This window comes from Ahaetulla prasina, chromosome 1 (genome assembly GCF_028640845.1).
Source record: "Ahaetulla prasina isolate Xishuangbanna chromosome 1, ASM2864084v1, whole genome shotgun sequence".
NCBI lineage: Eukaryota > Metazoa > Chordata > Lepidosauria > Squamata > Colubridae > Ahaetulla > Ahaetulla prasina.
This window is the reverse complement of record NC_080539.1, coordinates 264794531-264821158: the sequence shown is the minus strand read 5'-3', so window position 1 is coordinate 264821158 and position 26628 is coordinate 264794531. Positions and strand designations below refer to the sequence as shown.

At 39.6% G+C, this 26628-nt stretch overlaps 1 protein-coding gene across 3 annotated transcripts in view; it reads right to left on the bottom strand.

Annotated features, from left to right (window-relative positions):
* The window catches only part of LSP1 (lymphocyte specific protein 1), a 134402-nt gene that overhangs the window by 15091 nt on the left and 92683 nt on the right, over window positions 1-26628 (bottom strand). For all 3 annotated transcript variants that reach the window (XM_058157849.1, XM_058157841.1, XM_058157857.1), the window contains exons 2-10: window positions 22747-22884; window positions 14743-14916; window positions 8572-8887; window positions 8297-8410; window positions 7847-7890; window positions 6911-6992; window positions 5949-6086; window positions 5639-5719; window positions 2905-3023 (exon numbers count right to left, since the gene is read on the bottom strand). In XM_058157849.1, the coding sequence (XP_058013832.1) occupies window positions 2928-3023; window positions 5639-5719; window positions 5949-6086; window positions 6911-6992; window positions 7847-7890; window positions 8297-8410; window positions 8572-8887; window positions 14743-14916; window positions 22747-22884 (1183 nt within the window). In that variant the 3' untranslated portion in view covers window positions 2905-2927. The remainder of the gene's footprint in view (window positions 1-2904; window positions 3024-5638; window positions 5720-5948; window positions 6087-6910; window positions 6993-7846; window positions 7891-8296; window positions 8411-8571; window positions 8888-14742; window positions 14917-22746; window positions 22885-26628) is intronic.

The window sequence follows — 26628 nt, the reverse complement described above, 5'->3', positions numbered from 1 at the left end:
GAGAAATAGCCATGGAGTTGGTATTTTATACCTTATCAAATTGGGCAGTTTGGGGATTAATGGCATAGATCTTCGGCCATTTCGCTATCTTTTTCCCATTGGTAGTTGCAAAACATGACTATCAGCTATCAAAAGCAAAACTGGGAAAATTTAGGGAAAACCCTACCTGCCAAAATCCAGATAAGGTCTTGACTATCAAACTAGACTCAAGGTGAATTTAGGAGTCCTTGACACTATCCCCTCATAGAGCCAAGTTGTGTATGCATGCGCACTGCTACACAGTGATTTCTAATACCAGCATAAAGACATTCCAGCTATTGTTTTCTCCATGTATCAGCTAATCTCACATTTCTGTTTCTCTACACAATCACAGATTGAGAATGGATGGCTTGAAGTGAGAAACGGGAGCTGGTTAAAATAGCATCTGCCTGAGAGACTGTACAATTACCTTTTTATGCCTTGCTTGTTTAACCACCTCAATGAATACTCAAAAATCCCATTCCACAATGTTGTGGATAAGTAGAGTGAATAAGGAGAAATGCCACTCAATCCGTCTAGGCTGTGATAAAGGCACACATCCTTCATGTTCAGGCTAGAACAGCGGTCACCAACCGGTGGTCCGCAGACCACTGGTGGTCTATGAGAAAATTTTGGTGGTCTGCAGAAAAATTATTTGCATTTTTTATATTGCACTAAATATTATTTATCTTTTTTTAAAAATCATATTATTGGTCCATGGGATTTAAAATTATGAATTTAATAGTCCCTGAGGTCCAAAAGGTTGGTGACCCCTAGGCTAGAAAGAGTATTAGTATGAGTTGAGTTTCATTGTATATAGCTGTATGCCCAGTTTTTACTCTGGCATTGATGCTTTGAAAAGTGTGGTGTGGATAGCAGATTTTAGGCTACTATAGTTGTTTGGCAAGTCCTCTGTTTTATATCAGGGGTCTCCAACCTTAGTATCTTTAAGGTTTGTGGACTTCAACTCCCAGAGCCTTAAAGGTATTAAGATTGGAGACCCCTGTTTTATATCATAGAACAGAGGACTACCATCACCTCATGATCTGTTGTTGTTTTTTTCAGAAGAATGACAGCAAATATACAATTCCAAAAATGCCATCATAGAAGGGATAGAAGGGAATCCCTTAGTTCTTTTGTATTATTCCATTATTTACACTCTCATCATATGCCATGCAGTAGTAGATCATAGCTTTTTATCAGATCATTGGAAAACAGATTTTTGTGTCAGCTGCCTGTTGCTTCAAGAAATCTCAAATGGACATGAAGATATGGAGCACAGTCTCCTTTATGTGAATATATGGAACACCAGAACTTCCTAGCCACTTTCCTACATATCTTTAGCAGTATCTCAGTGCTAAGAATCAAAATGCTGAATTTTGCAGCAGGCAGGAAAACTGGTTTCCTACCAACCACTTCCCAAATTGAGTCAACTGATATGTTTGCATTCACTTTTAATTGGTGTGTTCTACTCATTATTTATATTAACAGTGTCTTAAAATTTATGCATAGGTAAGAATCTAAGGGTATCCCATATTGTATTGCATAAAGTTCAGGCAAGTAAAACAGAATAATGTTAAGGTCTTCTGCCTTAACTTTAAGGGTGATATAGTAAAGATAAAGATGTCCTGGACTGATTAAGCTGCCTTATTCTTTTAAATAGTTATAAAAGCCAAGTTTTTGACATCTTCAAATACATTTTTAGCTAAAATTAGTTGGGTCGAGAGAGAAGTCTAAGTAAAGAAAGCGTACACAAACCACACTAAGGTTTTAAATGTCTGTTAGAGTAAGTGCCATGTTTTGAGATGATAATATAAGACATGGAAAAGAGGTGGGTTTCAGCAGGTTCTGACCAGTTCTGGAGAACCAGTAGAAAATTTTTTGAGTAGTTCAGAGAACCAGTAAATACTACCTCTGATTGGCCCCGCCCCCATCTATTCTCTGCATCCCGAATCCCTGCTGATTGGGAGGAAATGGGGATTTTGTAGTAACCTTCCCCTGGATTGGGGAAGGAATGGAGGTTTTACAGTATCCTTCCCCTGCCACACCCACCAAGCCACACCCACAGAACCTGTAGTAAAAAATTTTGAAACCCATCACTGACGCGGAAGGTATGTTGAGCAATGAGGAAATAGAAATGTTTAGTTTCTAAGAGAAACAGATATACGGTAAGAAAAGGAACAGTGATACAATGGAAGCAAAAAATGCTCTAAGCTTTTTCTGAACTTATCATGAATAAATGCTAGGATGGTTGTCATTACACCAACACTGAAAGAATTCTTTTCACAGCTATAGACCCACATGTTTTAAAGGCAGTTCATATGAAATCTTGGCTCGAGAACAATTTTTATAAACATTGAATATGTAGATTGAATAAAGTGTTTCAATGGAAAAAAAATGGATTCTCATTGCTAGTAGAGAGTTGAGAAATGTTACTCTAAGTAAAGGCATGCCTCCCCCATACATCCCTTAAAATATACCACCTAAATCAGGGGTCTTCAACCTTGGCAACTTTAAGCCCGGCGGACTTCAACTCCCAGAATTCCCCAGCCAGCAAAGCTGGCTGGGGAATTCTGGGAGTTGAAGTCCGCCGGGCTTAAAGTTGCCAAGGTTGAAGACCCCTGACCTAAATCATTCCTTAAATACTCCAAATCTAATCCTTTGAGCTTAAAATGTGACTGTACCAATAAAGGACCATGTTTGAATTGTCCATTATCTTAGTAAGGGAGGAACATTACAAAGAATCACTTTATAAAGGAGCATTTTCTCCTTCTGCATGTAGAAGTCTGATAGCAAAGCCAGTCAGCACTTGGTGAATATTACTGACTTTATATGTGGAAAAAAGGATTTGCAAATGATATTTAGTACATCAGCCTATCTTTTTACCTGTGAGTTTGGTACCAACACAGCTATTTTTCCGTCACCCCATCATCATCTATTGGCACCCTTTTGTACTGTCCATGTCCAATTGCCACATACTTATATTTCTTACCAGGAATCTTGACCTAAAAATGAGGATGAAAAATTGTAATTTCAGTGGTTAAAACCCAATCCTTATTATTCTCCCCCCCCTAGTTTTTTTTTAATTCAAAAAGTTTTACAAACATTTTTACCCATACTTCCCCTCCTCCTCCCCCCAGCCCTCCCCCTATCCCCTCCCCCAATCCCCCCATTCCCCATGCTTCCCAGAGCAAAATACAGGATACAACACCTAACAAACATAAACTAAAATAAGCAATCCATAAATTTCCATCCCTCCCCTAGTACCTTAACTCCCCCCATCCTAAAAAAAAAAGAACAAAAATATTCTATCCATTCATAAAATATTTTCAGTCCCTCTTCTCCATTCCAATATTCTTCCGTAAACAGTCTTTTAAATACAGTATTCCATCTTCCAATATTTCAATGGGAAATACACTAGTTATTAACCAACTATTAATATTAAATTTAAAGTCAATTTACTCCCTATTATTCTTCAAAATAATATCTTGTATAGTCCACCAAATTTTGTAAATCCATCATGCATAATACTAAATAATATTACGCTGTTTTCAATCCTTCTTCTCCATTCCAATCTTCTTTCGTAAATAGTCTTTTAAGTACACTAAAATTTCACATCAAAAATCCATCTAGTAATATTAGATTTAAAGCCAATTTACTCCCTATTATTCTTCAAAATAATGTCTTGTATAGTCCACCAAATTTGTAATCCATCATACATAATAATAAATAATATCGTTTTTATACAAATAATTCTCCATCTCTTATTCTATTATCATTACCTTACTTAACTCCAAACCTTAAATAATCAAATAGCATTACTATGGTCCTACAGTAGCCCCCCTACAGTTTTTGAAGTGCTTTGAAAAAAAAACTCAGTTTGACCATTAACCATCAAATATGGGTTGATTTGATGCACTGTGCTTCTGTTCCTTTTTCTTTGGCTTGGAAGTTTAAACTACAGTTCATTATTCGATACCAGGAAAACCTGAACCTCTATGTCAAAAACCAAAGTCATCTCAAACCTCTGCAGAAAGATAGCTCAGAAGTTAACAAGCAAATCTGCTGAATAGTTATTCCAGATGCTCCTACACTTTAAATCAGAGGTCCCCAGTTCCCGGTCCACGGATGGGTACCAGTCTGCAGCCCATTGGGAACCAAACCCTGAAAGTGGGAGCCAAGTGTGAGAAGCCATCCTTTCCCCCCACCCCCAGCCATCACTGGTCCACGGGGCTAAAAAGGTTGGGGACGCTGCTTTAAATAATACTTATTTTTTCTATTGCATTGTTTTCCTTGTGAACTGGTTGTTAGTCATTCAGAATTATTTATGTAAGATATGCAGTTGCATACATTTCCCTTCCCCCCCCCCAAAAAAAAGTGCGGTAAATAAAATGAGAACAGGGTCAAGAATAAAGATAGAAAAAGCAAAATGGAAAAGAAAACATAAGTACACATTGTAAAGGGGAATTTTGGTGACTCCTTCTCTCTCCCCCCTTCTGTTTCCCATCCACTCTTCACTCCTTAAATATTTGTTAATATTTTACAAAGCATCGGAGGTTTTTCTTTATATCTATTTAAATCATCCATTGTTTCCAATCTCTTGATTCTTCCTCAAAACCATATTCCAAATTCCTGGATCTGCTTTACTGTGTGATATGTTGCATATAAGGGAGCAATTCATAACTTTATTTTTTTTATTTTTAAATTATTAATTTAAACTAATTTATAAATTCCTGCCTATATTATTTTTACAAGTAATGAGCGGCAAACATACCTGAAACTCCTTCCCTCCTCCTATTTTCCCACAACAACAACCCTTTGAGATGTTGGGCTGAAAAAGAAACAACCTTCCGAGGAGGACACAGTTGGCTACTAACATGGGATTAAAAAAATATATCCAATCCATTTAATAGAAAATTAAGAACATATTTTCACAACTACCTTGGAGCTAGTTTACTTGCAAATTTTCCTTCCCTGTGTTCAACCTCTTTCCGTCCCCTTTTGGGATGGAGACATTCACACCAAACAAAAAGATGACAACAATGAAGAACACAGAATTCTGATTTGTGTGGAGGAACTGGGCAGGAATATGTGACCCAGGATTAATCAGTGTGAACATTTGTTTTAGCTCCATAGGTAGAGGCAGTGTGCCTCTGTATGTAATTTGTTGGGAAGTGCAAGCAGGAAGATGCTATCATACTCCTGACTTGGTTGTGGGCTTCCTCGGGCAGCTACTATGCTTCTGGCAAAATAAAACATTGAATTAAATACATATTTCACTTGATAGAGTGGAACAAATTTCCTTTAATGCCATGAACAGAAGCGCTTGCATTCAGTGAGCTGAGGAAGATCCAACTGCATAATGTGGGGGGTGGAATCTTCCTTTTAATTGTCACAGGATGGCTATAGAAGTCCTTGACGGGTGCTTTAATTTGACAGTGCTTTACGTGAAGCATCTTTTCAAAGCTACATTAGGAAGAGTAAAATGACGCTGCTGTGTTGTTTCATTTTGCATCACTTCTGGGCCCTCTTCCAGCAAAGCCCCACCAGGCTTAGCCACTTATACAGAAAAATTAAGCTTCGTCATTGCATTTCTCCCAAAGGAAGCAGCTATCCTCACCTTAGAATTTGCATCTGTTTGGGGGCTCTCCTTTTGCTCCCAAAGGCTTCTTATGTTCACAATGTCTCCAGCCACAATGTCCTAGGAAGAAGAAAGACAGGATGAGAGATGTTTGAAGCGGCCTCTGTGAAAAAGTCTGTTAAAGTTTTGCAACTCAGGTCAAATCTAGAGTCCACATTGGTACCATTTGGTTGGTGACATCATTTTCATCACAAGATCAATATCTGTAGAAGAAATTGTATCTTTCCAATAGTAGGGATTTGACCACATTTTCTTTTTTTTAAAAAATAGTAGTAGTAGTAGTAGTTACCTTGCAGGGCGTTGATTTTGTAGATGACTGAGCCACTTCCCCAGTCTCCCAGAGGCTTTTTGTGCTGGCCACTGCGGCGCTATTGTTAGGAAGGTCAATGGAAGGTTGGCGCGCTGGCTTCGGAGTCTTGCTGGAGATCTGCAAAATAATATAAGAGTGAACTGGCTTTGTAGTTTAAAACCACCTCTATCTTATAGTCAAACATCTTTATGAACCCATTGGGGAGAATCAGCATTGTGGTACCTATCCAATCCAGCAACTGATCAGAAAATGTCCCCTCCTGACAGTTTTTGTGCCGATATAATAGCAATAGTGCTTAGACTTATATACCATCCCATGGTGCTTTTCATCCCTCTCTGGATAGTTTACAATGTCAGCACATTGCCCCCCAACAATCTGGGTCCTCATTTTACCGATCTCAAAGGGATGGAAGGCTGAGTCAACCTTTAGTCAGAATCGAACTCTGCTGTGGGCAGAGTAACCTGCAATACTACATTCTAACCTTGGCGCTACCATGGCTCTAATCTCCCATCAATGGCCATGCAAAGAAAAAGAGTGCAAGAAAGCTCAAACACCTGTGGCACACACATTGCCTTCATTTCATAGTCATAAATCAGTTACATCAGATAAGACAACGGAGAACGCCATCAGCCAGGTTCAACATCCATAAGCAAGGGTTAGCGTACCAGAAGAAGGTGGATTTTAGCCCATTGGGAATTAATTGCCAAACAAAAAACTATAATACAACTCTACTTTTTGGCTGCCATGAAAAGGAGGACATCTGCAGAGACACGGCAAAAGCTAAAATCTTGCATAGGTGACAGTCATGCTCAGTTAACTTGCCAAGGAGTGAAAATCAATGGAAGTAGGCTTTTAAATGGGCTTGCTGTAACACATTTCTTAAGACGACCCCAAAAGTACTTCTTAGAAAAGCTTGTCAAAATCAGTGAGTTTAAACTCACCTCAATGGCTTGAGTGTATTGCTCAAGCTTATCATCAATCTTGGAAACTGGAAATGGTGCTTGGGACTTCTTCATACTGTTACTGGAAGGAGAGAAGATAGTAGAAAGGATGCTTACCATGGACGCAATGCAATGGAGAGCCCAATCACCATTGTTTATTCAGAATTATGATCCATGATTCCCACAATTTGCATAGATCACATAGCACACTGAACGACAACATGGCTGACTTATTTATGGCTTAGTTTTTGTATGAACCCAGCCAAGATGATTTGTAAATCATGATTCATGGTTATCTGTATCAAATGGAGTTTATTTAGTAGCCTTTAGTTCAGCAAACCACAGCTTGGTGTGTTATATAAACACACACAAGAAGAACAAGTGGCAGCAACAATTCAGAATGATTTGTTGACTGAATCCTGGTTAGGGTTCTGTAAATTTAATGAATATTTTAACTTGCTTGATAAATTCTGACTGCGTAGAAAAAATGCATAATAGAATATTGGAGAGATGGAGAAATTGCCTTAACAGGAAATATTTTCTGCAGCTCCACATTAAAAAGTGATCTTTCAGACACACAATGATGATGAACAAAGCATCCGTCTTGAATTATTTGCAGAGTTCACAGCAAAGCTCTTTCAGTAGGTGGCATCATAACTCTTGAGCTTTCTTCTAAATGTTACCCACATGCTTGTACCCTGTGTTTGGCATTTGAAGTGGCATTTTAAAAATTTCTTATTTTAATCTCATTTTATTCAACGTATACTGCTGAACTGGGCCTCACGTTGTTATAACAGATTTTACCTCTGTCTTTAGTTACTTGGGAAGATTGTATCCAGAAAAACAGTGTACAAATAAAATTACTTAGAGACAGCTACCGGTAGCCAACTGAAAGGTCACATAGCTTGGAACATTCATTATTTCATCAGAAGTTACCTTTTCTGCACAGATCGGTTCAGAGATTCAGTCCTGTCAGTGATCTAAAAAACAGAAACAACAGGCTTCATTTGGACAGTGGTCTTGAGGAAAGATACAAAATGCTGGTTGGTGCCAACTTCTTTTCCAAAAAAAGAAAAATGCGTACGGCCAAGATTTTGCTCTCTTTCTTATGCTGCCACACATTTAGGAGATTTGAGAGGAAAACCTAGATATGTTTAAAGTACTTATTCCATCCCTTGAAACTCTTGAAACTCCTTCAAGTAGGGCCTAACATTCCATTCAAAAAGTCCTCAAATGACAATCCTTGTTGAGCTTGACTGGAGGCTAATAGAAAACCTTTTGGGTATTCCTCTACTTTGATTGCTTCTATAAGGCTTTGGGCTTGTAGTTATAAACTGATCTGTTAGTCAGCATTTCCCGTGCCTTCCTACACAACTCAGTGTATACCTTTAATGTTGGGCTTAAAGGAGCTTGACACTCGTCTTCCAGACTGGAAGTACTTGGGGTCCTCTGTCGTTTTTCTGGGACCTCTTCTTGCTCAGGTCGCCTTCTTTTCTTATCCTGAAGGTGGGGAGGGAATGCATAGAAGGGGAGCAATTTGGAAAAAAGTATTAAGGATACTTGAAAGATGCCTTAATAGAAATGCATCTTTCATTTTATGGCCTCTCCAACTCAGATACAAAGTACTAGGAGGGGAAAAAATAATTCATTTTTTTCCTGACCTCTTTTTTTTCTTCCTCTTCCTCAGGCTTATTCTCTTCTGTAATATTCTCTTGGAGTTTGCCCTCAGCATGCTGATTCTCTTCTCCAATCTCCAAGGTTTCCCTAAGATGTTGCTGCTGCTCCAGTTCTGCTTCAGGCTGATCTTCAGAAATTGAAGTAGAAACAAACTTGAGGAAATTGGATGGTCCGGTTTCAAAGCGGATGAAGGTGGGAGATTCCTGGTCCAGATTGACTTGCTCCAACATTACTTCTGCTTCCTTCAGATTGCTGTCTTCTTCCTCTTCTTCTTCGTAGGAGCCCCTTGGTGACCTAGGACTGAGAATTGGCAAGTGGGGGGAAAAAATGAGAGAAGAAAAGACAAGTGACTTTTTAAGAAAGAAATGCAATTTTTAATATTTTTAAGGTCACAAACAAGCTTACTCTACTAATTTAAAACACAATAATTCCTGCCAGTTTGATTTTAAAGAGAGCAATTGCTTGGTGAAGTGATAAATCTCTGTGAAGACTGAATATTATGATGTTCCCTTTTGAGCCAAGGCAATTATTCATGCATAGTGAAAAAGAATTTTGGAAATATTGATGTGGAGCAGTGACGTCCTGCAGGTAATAGACTCTAGTTCCCAGGTATAATGGAATCATCTGGACATCCAAAGGAGACTATCCAAAATGTCTTTCTTCATTGCACAAAAATATTTATGTTTTATATACATAAGTATTTTCCAATGGGGAATTTACATTTACTGGCTTTACTGTGCCCTCTAAAAAGGGCAATCCAATTATAATGTTTAATATGATTTTTTTAAAAAACATTAAAACATGACTGGCACCTATTCATTATAATTAATGTTGATTATCATGATTATTATCACTTTACTTTTGAGCCAATTCCAGCCCACTGCTTTGTGGGGGAGAATGGCCTGAAGCATATCGATCAAAGGCGAAGTGGAGCCTTCAGCCAAAGGAAGAAAAACAGGCAACCTAGTTTAAAGGTTTGAGATGGAGATCAGCATGAGCAGAGGGTTTACTCCTGGGAATCTCAAGCTTGCTTCCAATTGCTATTAGAATCATCCAGTCACATTCTAGACTTTCTGAAGAATAAATCAATACTCACTCAATGAAAGCAAACTGTTATGTGGCCTTTGGATTGTACCAGAGGTGGGTTTCAGCAGGTTCTGATCAGTTCTGGAGAACTGGTAGTGGAAATTTTGAGTAGTTTGGAGAACTGGTAGTAAAAATTCTGACTGGTCCCGCCCCCGTCTATTCTCTGCCTCCTGAGTCCCAGCCTATCGGGAGGAAATGGGATTTTACAGTATCCTTCCCCTACCACGCCCACCAAGCCACACCCACCAAGCCATACCCACCAAGCTATGCCATGCCCACTAAGCCACACCCACAGAACTGGTAGTAAAAAGTTTTGAAACCTCCACTGGATCATATATCACTGGAGAAAGGCCACATTCCGTGTTACTGCTTAGAATGAAAGCTCCCTCTAAAAGCCCATTCTATGCAAAGCACTAAGAAAGGAAAAGCCACCTGACTGCAAATGGGCTCTGACTTAAGAACGCTTAAGAATTTAAGTCTAAAAACATAATTTAATGCCCCATCTTACTCCCTGCTAGCCTGGAAGAAAACTCCATATTTGTCTTCCGATATAAATCTGCATTCATGCATTAATAAGAAAACTGTACTATTTTAAAACAAGCAGAATTGCCCTCTTCAATAGGTGAGAAGATTGTAATTGCTACTCCAAAATATTTCAGAGACATAATCCTAGCATTTAATACAAACCCGATTTACAATGTTATCTGAGTAACTGAAATAGTCTTATTCAAAGACATTTTTACACAGTAGTTCTGTACCACTTTATAGCAATTAGCTCTGCATCAGCCAATATTAATAGCAAGCTTACTGGTTCCACTCCAAACTACTGCAGTTCTGAAAGATAAGCTATACTTGAAAGTCACACAAGCTTTATTTCTCCTCGAAGTCTGTACTAATGTATTTAAAATAATTAGAAGTTTATGAACCAGAATAGGTTCAGCTAATACACATGTGGCCTTCACAATGCATTCCAAATCCTATTTTACGATTTTCAAGGGCACAGAAGGTATAAGCTCTTTATTACAGTAGAAAATTCACTACCAGTTTTCTACTTTGTAAGAGAAGAGTTCAATCTCATTTCAGACATCTAGAGGTAGAGTGAGCATAGTGGAATAGTGCTATAATTTATCAAGGAAAATGTCAAACATGACATATAATTTGTCTCTCAAATCATTTCCAATTTCCATTTCCTAAACCTAAGTCCTATTACTTGGAGCTTGCTTATATAATTACTTTTCCATGTAAAAACTAAATTGAAGTTGACTTAACCTGCATCTGACCCACAATATCCATACCAGGAACATCTGGGCATGCATGTGTAGGCAGTACAAAACGTTGTACTATATTTATATAGTTCCTTTGAACTATTTTCAAGAGCAGCACATTACTGCAAGAGAACATGCAAAACAAATGCACCTGCCCAATTATTTTTTTGAATGCTAGTTATATCTTAGATGTACTGTTTTGACTATCTTCCACCTAGACCAAAAGCAAAACCCACATGAACAATGAACCGGATAAGAAAGAAAGAAAGAAAGAAAGAAAGAAAGAAAGAAAGAAAGAAAGAAAGAAAGAAAGAAAGAAAGAAAGAAAGAAAGAAAACCATTTACAATCTTCAAAGCATAGTCTGAAGAAGACCAATAGCAAAAAAGAATTTTATTATGGAGTCACTATATTTATGAGACACCTCATCTGTTTTGAGACATTGACATTAAAATACTCCCCCCTTTGGTGCCTTTGAGTTAGCATTGACCCCTGGCGACTGCCTAAACAGGTCCCTGCAGTTTTCTCGGCAAACTTTTCAAAGATGATTTGCCATTGCTTGCTTCCTTTGGCTGAGATCATGTGAATAGCTCAAGATCGACCAGCTGCCTTTAACTCACAGTCTCCAAGTTTCTAATTTGGTGCCTTAACCACTATATCACACTTACTCTGTGAAAAGAACATCTATAGTTGATTCCAATTCATTCCTTTAAATATATTTTCATTCATCCAATTTCAAAAGCTGATTTCATTTGCCAAAGGTAGTGAAAAGGACATTCCAATTTTTTTTAATTTAATTTTTTTATTTTCAATTTACATAACAATAAACATTTTTAACAGCACTCTATCACAGGTATTTACATTTATTCCTATACGTTTTTGTTTCTCTGTTCTAACCAGTTATACCACTTAGCCCACACCTCATAAAATTCTTCTTATTCCTTGCCTTTCATTTCTAACATGAGCCTATCCATCTCAGCACATTCTAGTATCTTATATATAATCATCTCATTGGCTAAATTCCACTTTCTAACGTGAAGAGTACATAGACCCACCTCCAAACCAACCAAAGGACTGAAGTCTATCATCTTTATTTTTAAGAATGTTTCCGAGTTTCAAAATTCATGGAAACAGTTTGCTGTGTAACATAGTTTACTTAATAAGTTTGATTTTTAATTTTAATTTTAATTTTTGTAATGAAAAAGGACATAGTCGCACTCACAAATACCATACTTGGGAAAAGAGTGGAATGTTTGCCCAACATTATTCTTCAATTCTCCTAAGGAATTTTAATTTCAGAGTCATTGTTTTATTTCATTAAAGGAATTTCTTCAAGGGGTAACCTACCTTCAAACTTAAAAACTGTATCGGTTTCTGCTGTGCCTTCCTGAGCAAAAGCAAGCAGCTTCTTTTAATTCTCCCCTCGCCCTTATCCAAACAGCTGAAACAGCTGCTTCAAATAATTGCTTCCTGAATCTTCCCCTCCTCCTTTTTCTCAGCACGCTGTTGTGTGTGTGGCATTCTTAGGTTAGTGCAAATGCGCCAACCTCTCTAAAAATGATTGCTTGCATAGTTTCACTGAAGTAAAATTGAAGATATTGAAAGGAAATCTAAAAATAAAAGCAAGTGCCTGCAACATGGAGAAAAAAGGGAGAACTGGGTTTATCCAGTTCTGTCCTTGCTGAAGAAAATGAGTTAAGCAGAGACGTTTGGAGGAAGAAATGATTGAGTTTGCACTTACATTGTGTGTAGAAGAAATTTTACTTAATGTACTCAATTTCACAATAAATCTTCCTGGACCTGAAAGAGCTAACCATTATAGAGGGGGGGAAGGAGGATGGGGGACCCCAAAAGGAACTTAAGCATAATGAATTAAGCTTTCCAAAGGAAAAATCTTCCAAGTTATGTGCCAACATCCCACATGGCTGGAAATCCACTTCCATTTCTGCTGAGTGCACAAAGTAGAAAATTTAAGTTTTATCCTTCCTGAATGTATTTCCCTCCGATAAAGTTGGCAACACCCTTTCCCCTCCTTTGCTCTGAGCTGTGGCAGGTGTTCTACTTCATTTTTTCTACCAGTTGAAATTTGCCAGTTCAAACACATGTTTGTATGCAGCTATAATTTTTACAAAAAGATGGGGTGGCAAAATTAAGCAATGCCTGCCAAGTCATGCAAGTAAGTTCACAAACATACATACTACAAATTAGTTCCACAGATAATCATTTGAGAAACACCAATAGCTGAAGTGATTAACCACAGGTTGTGGAATAAACTACAACTGACTACATTCACACAACATACTAAGACAGTTTGCAGATCACAAGAGCTAAGACTTTTGGTTTGTTTGGTTTGCTATTCCAAAAGCTCCCTGCCTAATTGCTGAGAAGCACTTAGGTTGACCCTGGGGCAAAAGAAGATACGTTTTTGTACCTTTAGCAGTTAAGTAGAGGCAATAATTTTGAAAAAAATGACTTACATAATAAAGGAAGTAACTTTTTAGAGACCTGGAATTTTTAAGGCAACTATATGGCTAAGATTAGTGGAAGCTGACTTTAGTAATATATGGAGATTTTTCTTGTTTATGAAGCTAGTAATTTAATGCTGATATAAGAACAAATATATTTATATAAGTCCTTTTAGCTTACCTTAAGCCTGAGTTGGCATCTTCTTCCCTGGGAAATGCTCTATGCTTATACCACCGGGAAAGAAAGCTCCCCAGGTGATTTAAATCTTTAATTACAAATTGAACAGCGTTCTGCCTAGTAATGAAGTTTTTAAAGGTAAAGGGCTTCGGTTAAGAACCATTTAAGAAAAACAAACCAATTGCTACAATATGCTGCTCAGAGTTGCTTCAAGCTGTGAGATGGGGGACAAATAATATATAAATTTGATAATAACACAGAAACAATCAGGCTGGTTCATTGTTTGAGGCAATTTATTTCGCTCTGTTTGCAGAACATACCAAATTGCAAATTAGCCACCACACTGGTGTCTAGTATATTGCATCAGAGGTGGGCTTCAAAAATTTTAGCAAGGGGTTCTCTGCCCAGTTGCTGGGTGGGAGTGGCCATAGTGGGTGTGGCTTAGTCAGCCTCCTCACCACAGCTCGGGCGGGCAGGGGGAGACATTCTTGCCCTCCCCAGGCTCCAGAGGCTTTCCTTGAGCTTCTGGGATGGCAAAAACAGCTTCCCCAGGCTCCAGAGACCTTCCTGAACTTCTGGTAGGCCTATTTTTCGCCCTCCCTGAGCCTCTGCACATGCCCTGCATTTACCTGTAACCAAAACAGGCTGCGTGGGGACTCCTGGGAGGTGGGGTGGGCAGGGCAGGGCAGGACCAGACAGGAGTGGGATTTGGGGGTTCTCCAAACTGTACAGAATCTTAGCTAGAGGTTCTCCCAAACCCCTGCGAACCTCCAGAAGCCCATCCCTGCATTATATCTCCCACTACCCCTAATCAAAGTATTTAGCTTATGGTTAAATAAGTTGTATAAAACCAGAAAAGTGGTTTAATTGACCAACCATATGAAAATTAACCAAGTTAAGGTTGACATGTGACTTACAGCCATGGCATGGCAGTTAGTCAAGCTAGACTGTATTTGACCAAGTTAACATGAATATCGAATAGAAATCTACCTGGTTTGCTGTATATTATATGTTTGGAGTATACATTCAGTCATGCCATATCCAGAGCAAATTCAGCGGGTCTTACTTCAAAGTTCAAGGAATCCACTATGTTTTTTCCAGCTTTTCTGATTGATTCTTGTTTAGTTACTACTTCCTTTCAAGCAGTGAAAAAGATTCCCTACCTTTCTTCACACTGTATAGGCTCTGCTTCTTGGGCTTCTCTGCATTCCCCTTGGTGAATTTCTTGCACTCCCTCTCCTCCCGATCGCTGCTTGAGCTGTTCAAGTTTCTGGGACCAGTCACTAAAGCCCTCATCTTCTTCCAGTTCTAAGGTTCCAGGAGGCTTCCCATCAATTCTGAAAGATGAGGAAAAAAAGGATGTTGAACACTACCAGATTCATACAGAAAGTTATGAACATTGTGTCTGTTTATGTGCAAAGTATAGATTGCTGTTCCTGACCAGAGTGATGCCCAAATATGTATGGTGGCATCATGACAAGTACTGAAATGTTGTTCTTGAATTACAGTGTTGTCTGCAAATATACAAAGGGCAGAGCTTGCCTCTTGATGCTGCTGCATGCCTTCATCAATTCCTCTCCCTTGCTCCCTTCCAAAACATGGTTCTTCCTAATATTTGATTTTATTCTTATGTTGGTGATCTATTGCATAAGCTGAGTCCACACATCATACTAAGACATCTGCTTTATTATTGCCACTATCATTCTATCATTATCACAACTTGGTTTCTTTCAGAAATATTGGGATTTAGGGTGGTATCTATGGCAAGTATCTTAGGAAGGACACCAAAATGAAAACAAGTGTGATAACATCATCACAAATACAGCAATTATACTTCCATCCCAACATCTTATACAGGTACATATGTCCTGGCATTTGCGTGACACAGGGGTGTCAAACTCGCGGCCCATGGGCCAGATGCGTCACAGGCTGGCCATGCCCACCCCCGGTTTAGCAAAGGGGGGGAAAGATTGCAATACTTCACCTGATGAAAACATGACACTGCGAGTTTGACACCCCTGGCATGACAACATCACCCATGTTCCACCATTTTCCCTCCTCTACAGTCACCTGAGATACCAGGAAAATGCAAAGATGGAGAAGATTCTGACCCATTTCTATTCCCTCAGAATGGCACAGGGACCAAAGACTTAATGAATTAAGAATACCTGATGCATTGTCATTTCTACATATCATTCAGAATTAAAAGTAAGGGAAAGGAATGGTGAAAACCATTTATTTTCTAGCATGTTTTGTAAGCCCTTCTGATCTGTAAAACATGGCTTAAAACAGTGGTAGTCAACCTGGTCCCTACCACCCACTAGTGGGCATTCCAGCTTTCATGGTGGGTGGTAGGGGTTTTGTCCGATACTGAAGCACTTTCCTTTTTTTAATTCAACTGACTTTTTAAAAAAAAATTCATAGCATTATTTAAAAACATTTTCACTAAGTTTTCATAAAACTCCCCATGACAATTTAAATTTTTGAAAATATACTCTTTATATCACCCGCATATAAGTTTAGTTCATGTTACGTAAGTGAAACTAAATGGCGCTATAGTGCGACCACAAACAAAATAGCCTCATTCCAGAATAGCTTGCGCATCTCCCCCCACACCACCCAACTGTAACAGACAAGCAGAGCTGGTAGCCAGCACCCCGCCCCCAATCCACAATGCACGAGAGGCATGCACAGATGACAATACACGGCGCATTACTGTGGAACTGGAGGGCGGTTAGAAAATTTTACTACTAACAGAGATATAAAAGTGGGTGGTAGGTATGAAAAGGTTGACTACCCCTGGCTTACAGTGTTGTATGAATTTTAAATCAATTAAGTGTAATGTATTCAGCATTTCTTGGTTAAACAAATCATGACTGAGTGTGTGAACTAAATCTCAGATAGAAGATTCCAGAAGGCAAGGATGCCACAAACTTTGAGGCTGGATTTCTAACAGCAGGGATGGCTCGAGCAGAACAACCTCTAAGAAGCTGGACTTGCTCAAATGCATAGGAAGAGCAAAGAATGAAGGCTAAAGATTCTGGGGCTGTTGGAACTGTGTGATATAGAAGAAATTGATGGTAACAAAGCTTGGCATGGAGGTGACATAATTGTATTGTGGAAGGTACTTTTGAGATTGACATTTGAATAATATCAGCAAGAACTGGATCAAGAATGCAAAAAGACACCAGCTCACTTTTAAATTTGCCTCAGGATGAAAATGAATTTGTTCTGAAATAACAAGCCGGTCCAAATTCTCTCCCTAAAACTTACCAACAAACAACCTGTCAATGGACTTCTGTGTATTCCCTAACAAGGTTATCAGAAAATTTACCACCACTAAACACTAATTCACACAGAGAATTCAAATTGAACCAAGCAAAGCACTTGATGTCAGGCCTGGAAACCATATTAGACTTTAGGGTTCCAGACGCTGCCACATTTTTCCCCTGAGGGGAGGAGGGGGGTTGAGGGGTATGGTAACATTCTTCAAGCGGTCAAGGTCGGATGGTGTTCACATCTGCAGGAAGAGTGGCAAGAAGATATTTGAATGAACTGGGAGAACGTGGGACCATGTGACCATCAAAGGGGTCAGGGGGGTTGGGACTCTTGGGGTTTGTATAACTGGGAAAAGAATCCGGAACTTCAGTTTTGGAATTGCACTCATTGTGTGCCAGTCTCCTCATGCTAGTAAAGAACTCTGGAAAAGAAATGCCTCCGAGTTTCTTTTACGCAGAAGAGGTATTTCTGGAACCTTGACATTTGATACATTTGCAGGAGCTCACTAGACCAGAAACACATGTTTTATTGTGGTGTGTATGTGTGTGTGTGTGTGTGTGTGAGAGAGAGAGAGAGAGAGAGAGAGAGAGAGAGAGAGAGGGAGGGAGGGAGGGAGGGAGGGAGGAAGATAAAGAATGACTCTTCTCTTCCATTCATTAATAAAGGAAGAGAGGAAAAGAAGCACTGAAATGCAACTGGCCAGAGTCCAGCAATTGGCCTTCAAAATATACAGACTGCATTCCAAACTTATGATCCATTGAAATTCAATACAGAGATGCAGAAGCCTCTAGAACACTGTTAACTAAAAGGGAGAGTATGATCCTAGTATGATTACAGGCAAATGGAAAGGTGCATTACTTCATTCTTTTTCTGGTTTCTTCTCCTTTTTAATACTGAAGTTTCTTTTTCCCACGGAGTAGTGGGACTGGGCATCTCTAACCTGAACCCAGTTTTATTAGGGATACCATACAAATGTTATATTTCTAAATATAAATATACTTGTAAGATGATAGAGGAAAACAAAGGGAGAAATGGAAAGGAATGAGCAGTTATTTTCCTTCTCAGGTGCTCAAGATGACCTAGCTAAAGAATAATTCAAGTCCTGGCTCCCTAACGTATGTTTTAAAACATTTTTTTAATTAAAAATTAATAAATAAGAAATTGGCATCCTGCAAAGATTAAGTACCAATACACAGCATTACCTATGTTTAAGAGAAAACCTATAGGAGAAAAACAGGCAGAACCAGGGTCCAAAGTTAGAATAGAATAGAATAGAATTTTTTATTGGCCAAGTGTGATTGGACACACAAGGAATTTGTCTTGGTGCATATGCTCTCAGTGTACATAAAAGAAAAGATACGTTCATCAAGGTACAACATTTACAACACAATTGATGGTCAATATATCAATATAAATCATAAGGATTGCCAGCAACAAGTTATAGTCATACAGTCATAAGTGGAAAGAGATTGGTGATGGGAACTATGAAACGATTAATAGTAGTGCAGATTCAGTAAATAGTCTGACAGTGTTGAGGGAATTATTTGTTTAGCAGAGTGATGGCCTTCGGGAAAAAACTGTTCTTGTGTCTAGTTGTTCTGGTGTGCAGTGCTCTATAGCGTCGTTTTGAGGGTAGGAGTTGAAACAGTTTATGTCCAGGATGCGAAGGATCTGCAAATATTTTCACGGCCCTCTTCTTGATTCGTGCAGTATACAGGTCCACAATGGAAGGCAGGCAGAAGTTAACCAAGTAATCACCCTGGAGTGTCTAACATTCACACAGTCTAAGTACAATCCCTCTTGAATTCCATCGACCCTTATCTACTGTCAATTTAGCACCGCAACTGAGCATTAATTGACTAGATTCCTGTGTATAGGCTTAAGCAATAAATCTTCTTGATTACATCTTAACATATGGTCCTGATTCTTTGTGCCTGACAAAACCTCAGAACCCCACAGAAACACCATCGGACTTTCTTAGAAGATTAAATGTTCTTCTAAATGTTCACTCTGTGGGGTGTAACTTGAAACAACATCTACCTGCCTAGAAAACAAGGCAAAAAGAGCCTATCGATAGAATGATAGAGACGTTGGCACGATGGCTAGAGAGGCCTTTCTAGAAGTTAACAACCCCTATTTTCTTTCTGTTCAATGGGGGGAAATGACGGCCTCTTCACAATGGCAGTGTTTTGTTAGGAAAAAAGTTAACATTGCAGCTACAACTCACAAATGTGCCTCATGGGCTATAAAAGATTACCTACCCATTTTTTTCTAATTCAATTAGACAGGAGAGTCCTAAAAACAGCTTGCCACATTTTATTACATATACCAATTTCTTCCAGGCAGTTGAGTAGTATGGATTTTTTTTTAAAAGAAAAAACCATCTTCACCACCAGTTTAATCAATAGGATTTTAAAACATTGATTTTTCTGATATTGGAAGAAATAAAAAGTGACCCTTCTTTTCTGACAAAGTAAAGCAACTAAATTCTTTGGGGTATCAAAGGGATGTCTCAGCACCCCTTGATATTCTTATCAATATCCATGACAGAATTAAATTTTGCGATTAGAAAGACACTTTTAATTTATTTATTTATTTATTTATTTATTTATTTATTTATTTATTTATTCATATTTTATACCGCCCTTCTCCGAAGACTCAGGGCGGTAATAAAACAACAAAAATCCTAAACATGATTTATTTATTTATTTGATTTATAGCCCACCTTTGATTTAGGAGGCAGCAGACAGAATATTCCCTCATTGTATTTAGTTCCCACAGCCAGTCTTGTGAGGTAAATTGGATGGAGAGAAGCAAACTTTGGAAAATTACTCAAAAGATCTACTTTTCCCCTGCCAAACAAAGATTGTAAATTAATTTGAAAACTGTTGAAGGCAAGGGGGTGGGGACTTGGAAAAAGGAATTGAAACTGTCATTTCATATGGGCAAAAACATGAAGAGATACCTAAATTTTGAAGAGATTTAGAGTCTGTTCTAAAGAGGATTTTTATTGAAATTTTTAAGTCTGAATAAAAAATTTACTGAAGCATTTTTTCCCTCCTTAATGTAAACAGCCAGATGCTCAGGAAATCACAAAGGCATAGAAATAATACACACTCCCTTACTTGTGTCCAAAACATTAGTTACAATACTCAGAAGTGACTAACTTCTAAACATGGACATCAGTCTCCCCCAGTTTCATGTCTGCTGGATTTGGGGAATTACCACTCCCATCAGCCTTGACCGTTAGCACTGTTGTCTTTAGCTAGGGAAGTTGTAATCCAAAACATCTGGAGAACATCTGGTTGGGAATGACTGCTTTTCAGTAAGAAACTAAGTAAAGGATTTCAAGCAAAGGTAATCTGGACCTACAGGCGAGTTATAGCTGTGTTTTAGAAGGGGCTATGTACAGCAACATAGTTTACCAGAAGTGGATGAGTCACTGTAAGGGGGAGTTTACCGAAGTGGGGGGATCTATATTAGCATCCTGGCTTTTGTAGTCTGAACCACAGCTGCAGAAATGGCTAGGGAGGAGAATGGAACTATCAAGTCCATTGGAAAGGAAACATTGCTTTTTTCCTGAATAATTCCTTGTGTGTATTTCTTTTTAATTAACTTTTCCAGAACCACTCCCATTGCCACTAGATATCACTAAGGCTTTGTTTTCCAAATGAATGTTGTCTCAGCAAGCATATGGCTTAGTCCTAACCAATGACAAGTTAGGAGTGAGAGGACCCCTTATAAAGATGGCCTGAAAAGTGTGAAGAAGGAGTACTGACATCTACCACCACCATTCAGTTTCCTTCTGCCCTTGCTGGCCCCTGGGCCAGCTCCAGCTAGGTTGGTGAAATGTTTGCAGGGAATAACTGCCAGGCAAGTCAAAGCAGAAATGTTCCCTTCTATCCTCCATTTCTTCAGTTTCCTTCCCTTCCAAGTGCTTGCCTTCTAGTGAAAACATGGGGTGTCTCCGTAAATGAAGCTCCCACAATAAATGGGATATAAAGCTGTGCAAAGTTTAAAAGGGATGCTTTGCTTCAATTATACTTCAACTGAAGCACCTTCTCCAAGGTTCCCACTTCTGAAGAACAAAAGTAAAGCTGCCACATGCAGTAGCCAGAACCAGCCCTAGGCATTCTGTCTCTGTCTCTCTCTTTCTCTCTCTCTCTCTCTCTCACACACACACACACACAATCTACCAGCAACAGGGTTTGCTAGGAGAAGCAATTGGAGGACACGATCTGCCTTGACTGATATAGAATTTGCATTGCAAAGGGCTTTGTAAAAAATAAATTTGGGTCGCCTCCCACTGACCTAGTGGAAAATATTGGTTTTCACAGTGTTTGTTGCTTGTTATTTTCTGCTCTGGAAGCTTTAGGCGAAGAATCTCCATAAAAATCAATACATTTTAGTTAAGTAAGGCTTACATAGATTTGTCTACAATTTCTACCAGCAAATGTACAAGAAACACTTTCATAATTAGATGCTTTGTGGCTTGTCCTCCATTCTCCTATTGCTGTCTCACAACCAGTTTTGAAGCAATCACTCTGGACAGGTTTTGGAGAAAGCTGTCACTGCATCCTAAGCCTCAGGTAGCAGCTCTGCATTTCAAGCAGCTAAAATATGTGGGGGTATTGGTATTTCTGAAGCTGAAGGAAAAGAATAAAATGACGAGTTTGCAGTGAGGGTTCATTCACACACCTTCTCCAAAGTATAGCTGGGATCTTTGTTGCTAGGATCCTCATTTGCTGGTTTGAGCTCTCTGGACAGAGTTCCTTCAATTGCCACTATCAAATGAACTTCAGCCAGTGGCTACAAGATAGAGGGCCTGTTTGTGAAATATCCTCCCTAAAGAGGCCTGCCTGAAAAAAATCACTCACTATCTTTTCAGCAACAAAACATTCTTCTTTTCCCTGACATCTTACATGTAAATATTTATATTGTACAATTATTTACAATTTGTAAATAACTGAGAATGTATGGGTGTGCACACAACAACTGCCACAAAGATTCTAGCAGAGATTGTCCAGTGAATGGCTGCTCTGAACCAAATTTGGAGAACTGACAACCCATCAAGATGATCCATCTTGGTACACTAATTAATGCAGTGCATTCTAAAGCATTTTGCATGGAAGATCACCAAATATGATACAGGGAGTCCTCGACTTACGACCAAAGTTGAGCCCAAAATTTCTGTTGCTAAGTGAGACATTGGTTAAGTGAGTTTTGCCCCATTTTAATGACCTTCCTTACCACAGTTAAGTGAATTGCTGCACTTTCCCCCAAAATAGGACATCCCCTGATAATAAGCCCAATCGGGCTTTTGTGAGCATGGCAATAAGGCCAAGCGCTTTATTTCAGGGTTCAAAAAAATATAAGACAGGGTCTTATTTTCAGGAAAACACGGTAATAACATGATTGCTAACTGAATCTGGCTTCTCCATTTGACTTTGCTTGTTACAAGGTTTCAAAAAGTGATCACATGACCCAAGACACTGCAGCAATCATAAACATGCATCAGTTGCCAAGTGTCTGAATTTTGGTCACATGGGGATGCTGTCATGGTTGTAAGTTTGAAAAATGGTCATAAGTCACTTTTTTAGTGATGTCATAACTTCAAATGGTCACTAAACGAATGGTTTTAAGTCAAGGACAACCTGCATTTATTAAGCCCATTTATGCTGACTGTCTGGTTCAGGGGTCTCCAACCTCGGTCCCTTTAAGACTTGTGGATTTCAACTCCCAGAGTTCCTCAGCCAGCTTTGCTGGCTGAGGGAGTCTGGGAGTTGAAGTCCACAAGTCTTAAAGGGACCAAGGTTGGAGACCCCTGGTCTGGTTGATAGTTCAGCCTGACTCTCATTGCTCTGCTGACATGCCAGCCACAGACTTACCTGCTTTCTTGTACTGCCACTTCAGAGGCACTGTTGAGGCCTTCTTCTGCCTGGGACCTCAGCTGTCTCTCACGTTCCCTTCGACGTCGCTCCCTTGCAGCTTCCTCCTCATCCTCCACACTCCATTGAGCTGTCAGCCTACCAGCCAGAGAGAAAACCCATGGATACGTATTTAGTATTTGCTAATGTTTCTGTTCCCAAATCCTCACCAGAAACAACCTCTATAGTGCTGCGACCCCTGCTTGCGATTGCCTTGAGGACGGAGGCATTAAAGCGGAGACTCCTCCCCTATTAAGTTTATCGCGCCTGAATCCAGATTAGGCTAGCGATTGGGAATGATTGCAACTGGCTTGAGAGGGAAACATCAGAGCAAAGATTTCTCTCTTTTTTAATTCATCATGCCTGGAGCCGAATTTGGCTAGCGATTTGAAGAGCCTGCAGCTGGCTTGTGGAGTCAACCATTGGAGCACGATTCTTCGACTCACAAGTATACTTCCCATATTTCTGATGGTCTTAGGCGACCCCTGGCAAATTGTCATTCAACCCCCAACGGGGTCCTGACCCACAGGTTGAGAACCACTGTGCTAACCCTACTACAGGTAGTCCTCGAGTTGCGGCCAAAATTGAGCCCAAAATTTCTGTTGCTAAAGGAAACATTTGTCGAGTGATTTGGGGTCATTTTACAATTTTTCTTGTCACCGTTATTGCATTTTTGTTAAGTTAGTAACATGGTTGTTAAGAGAATCTGGATTCCCCATTAACTTTGCTTGTCAGATGGTCATAAAAGCTGATCACATGATTCCAGGATACTGCAACCATGATAAAGATGAATTGATTGCCATGTGTCTGAATTTTGATCGTGTGACCATGGGGATGTTGCAATGGTTGTAAGTGTGGAAAACGATCATAAGTCACTTTTTCCCATGCCGTTTTAACTTTGAACCATCATTAAATGAACTATTGTAAGTTGAGGACTGTCTGTGCAGAAGGAGAAAACCTCTGAAATTAACACCAGGCAAACAATCAAGTAAACAATACTCTAATCAAGGACCTACTAAAGCAGGGGTCTCCAACCTTGATCCCTTTAAGACTTGTGGACTTCAATTCCCAGAGCAAAGCTGGCTGCTGCTGCTGCTTAGTAAAGTAATGAAATGTCTACAAGAAAGCAACCAAGTTCAGACAGCACTAAGGACTCCATAATTCAACCCTGAGCTACATACATTCTTTTCCATTAGAAGGACAAAAGTTAAAAGACCTGCGGAAATAGAACTAAAATTTGGGAAATAATTCAGGCCATCCAACATCTTTTGTGTTTATTGCCTGCAGATTGGAGCGAAAAATCTGTCAAAGCACCAATGATGCAGGAACTGATTAGGTTATTCATGCTATGCTATTCTTTTGAATAAATGTTTAAAATTTGGAATAATTCAGAAAATGCAGTAAAAGGCAAAGAAAATAATCAGCTTTTAAGTATGGCATCGCACTGGGTGACTAGGCCAGTAGTTTTTTCTTAGCCCAGTTTATCTCATAAGGTACCGTGTTTTCCCAAAAATAAGACTCTGTCTTATATTTTTTTGAACCCCGAAATAAGCGCTTGGCCTTATTTTTGGGGAGATCTTATTATTTTGGGGTGCATGGAGCAAGACAGGGCTCCTCTTGCCGTCTTACCTGATTTCCAGCTCTGTCTCCCGAACCCTAAGCAGAGGAAATGGCAGGGACAGGCTGCGAATATGGTTAAATATTTTCGGGGAGGGCTTATTTTGTGGGTGGGGCTTATTTTAGCACATGAGCTCAAAAGCTTAATTGGGCTTCTTATCAGGGGAAACAGGGTAGCTTTTCTGGGGAATAAAACCAGTAAGCTGTTTGCAAAGGAGAAAAATAAGTTATCAATTTAAATTAATGACATCATCAGTAACAACAACTAAAGCAGGGCTATCAAACACACGGCAGGATGCATCATGTGCTGGCCACGCCCCGCCTGATTTAGCAAAGAAGGGGATGCTGCCATGATGACATGAATTTGACAGCCCTGAACTAAAGCCTTCACTGGATCTCCAGAAAAGGCTATTCTGAACAATGGATGATTTCAGCTGGGTTTTTTTTTTTTCCAGAAGCATTGTGTTTTAATCAGAATATTAGAAAGAAATTATTTTGCTACAAGTAGAACAGATAGTGTTTGAGAAGGGCATTATGTACTATTTTACTGCAGGTTTCCCTTCCACGCTACATAAGATTAAAATCATGGCACAGCTCTTTCCATAATCTCCTGGTCACCAGATAAGCAATTCCTTGATAGAATCCGTGCACGGTCACTCACGCCCTCGTGACGTCTCGCCTGGATTACTGCAATGCTCTCTACATGGGGCTCCCCTTGAAGGGCATCCGGAGGCTGCAGTTAGTCCAGAATGCGGCTGCGCGGGTGATAGAGGGAGCCCCTCGTGGCTCCCGCATGACACCTATCCTGCGCAGACTGCACTGGCTACCTGTGGCCTTCCGGGTGCGCTTCAAGGTTTTGGTAACCACCTTTAAAGCACTCCATGGCATAGGGCCGGGCTACTTATGGGACCGCCTACTGCTACCGAATACCTCTCACCGACCCGTGTGCTCTCACAGAGAGGGACTCCTCAGGGTGCCGTCAGTGAGGCAGTGTCGTCTGGCGATGCCCAGGGGAAAGGCCTTCTCTGTGGGGGCTCCCACCCTCTGGAACGAACTCCCCCCAGGACTTTGTCAACTTCCGGACCTCCGGACCTTCCGCCGCGAGCTTAAAACACACTTATTTATTTGCGCAGGACTGAATTAGTTTTTAAATTTATGGGTTTTAAATGGGTTTTATTTTTATATTGTTTTAAATATTCGGCTTTTAGAATAAGTTTTTTAATTGTTTTTACTCTGTATTTATGTGTTTTTATGTGCCTGTTAACCGCCCTGAGTCCTTCGGGAGATAGGGCGGTATACAAATACGATTAATAAATAAAATAAATAAATAAATAAAAATCCAGAAGAGAGAACATTGTAACAGTAATTTTGTAACCTTCCAAAATGGATTCAGTTGGGATATCTACAGCCAGAATCATTTCTCTCTTCTTTTAGCAGCAGGCTGCTTTTCTTTTCTTGCTGTAATATGTATGAGAGACATCACCCAACAAAAGTGCGAATAGTTCAGGCTATGGTTTTCCCAATTGCAATGTATGGCTGTGAAAGGTGGACCATAAGGAAGGCTGATCGCCAAAGAATTGAGGCCTTTGAATAGTGCTGGAGAAGACTCCTGCGAGTCCCTTGGACTGCAAGGTGACCAAACCAGTGAGTCCTAGAGGAGATCAACCCTGACTGCTCTTTAGAAGGCTAGATCCTGAAGACGAAACTCAAATACTTTGGCCACCTAATCAGAAGGAAAGACTCACTGGAGAAGAGCCTACTGCTGGGAAAGATTGAGGGCAAAAGAAGAATGGGACGACAGAGAATGAAGTGGCTGGATGGAGTCACTGAACCAGTAGGCGTGAGCTTAAATGGACTCCAGAGGATGGTAGAGGACAGGAAGGCCTGGAGGAATGTTGTCCATGTGGTTGCAATGGGTTGGACATGACTTTGCAACTAACAACAATAACAATATATATGTGCATCTGAATAAAGTTGTAGACACAAGAACAGTTTTTTCCGAACGCCATCACTCTGCTAAACAAATAATTCTCTCAACACTGTCAAACTATTTACTAAATCTGCACTATTATTAATCTTCGCATTGTTCCCTATCACCCATCTCCTTCCACTTATGACAGTAACTTTGTTGCTTGTATCCTTACGATTTATACTGATATTGATTATTTCCTGATTGCTTAATTGTAGCCTATGACTATCATTAAGTGTTGTATCATTAAGTGTTAA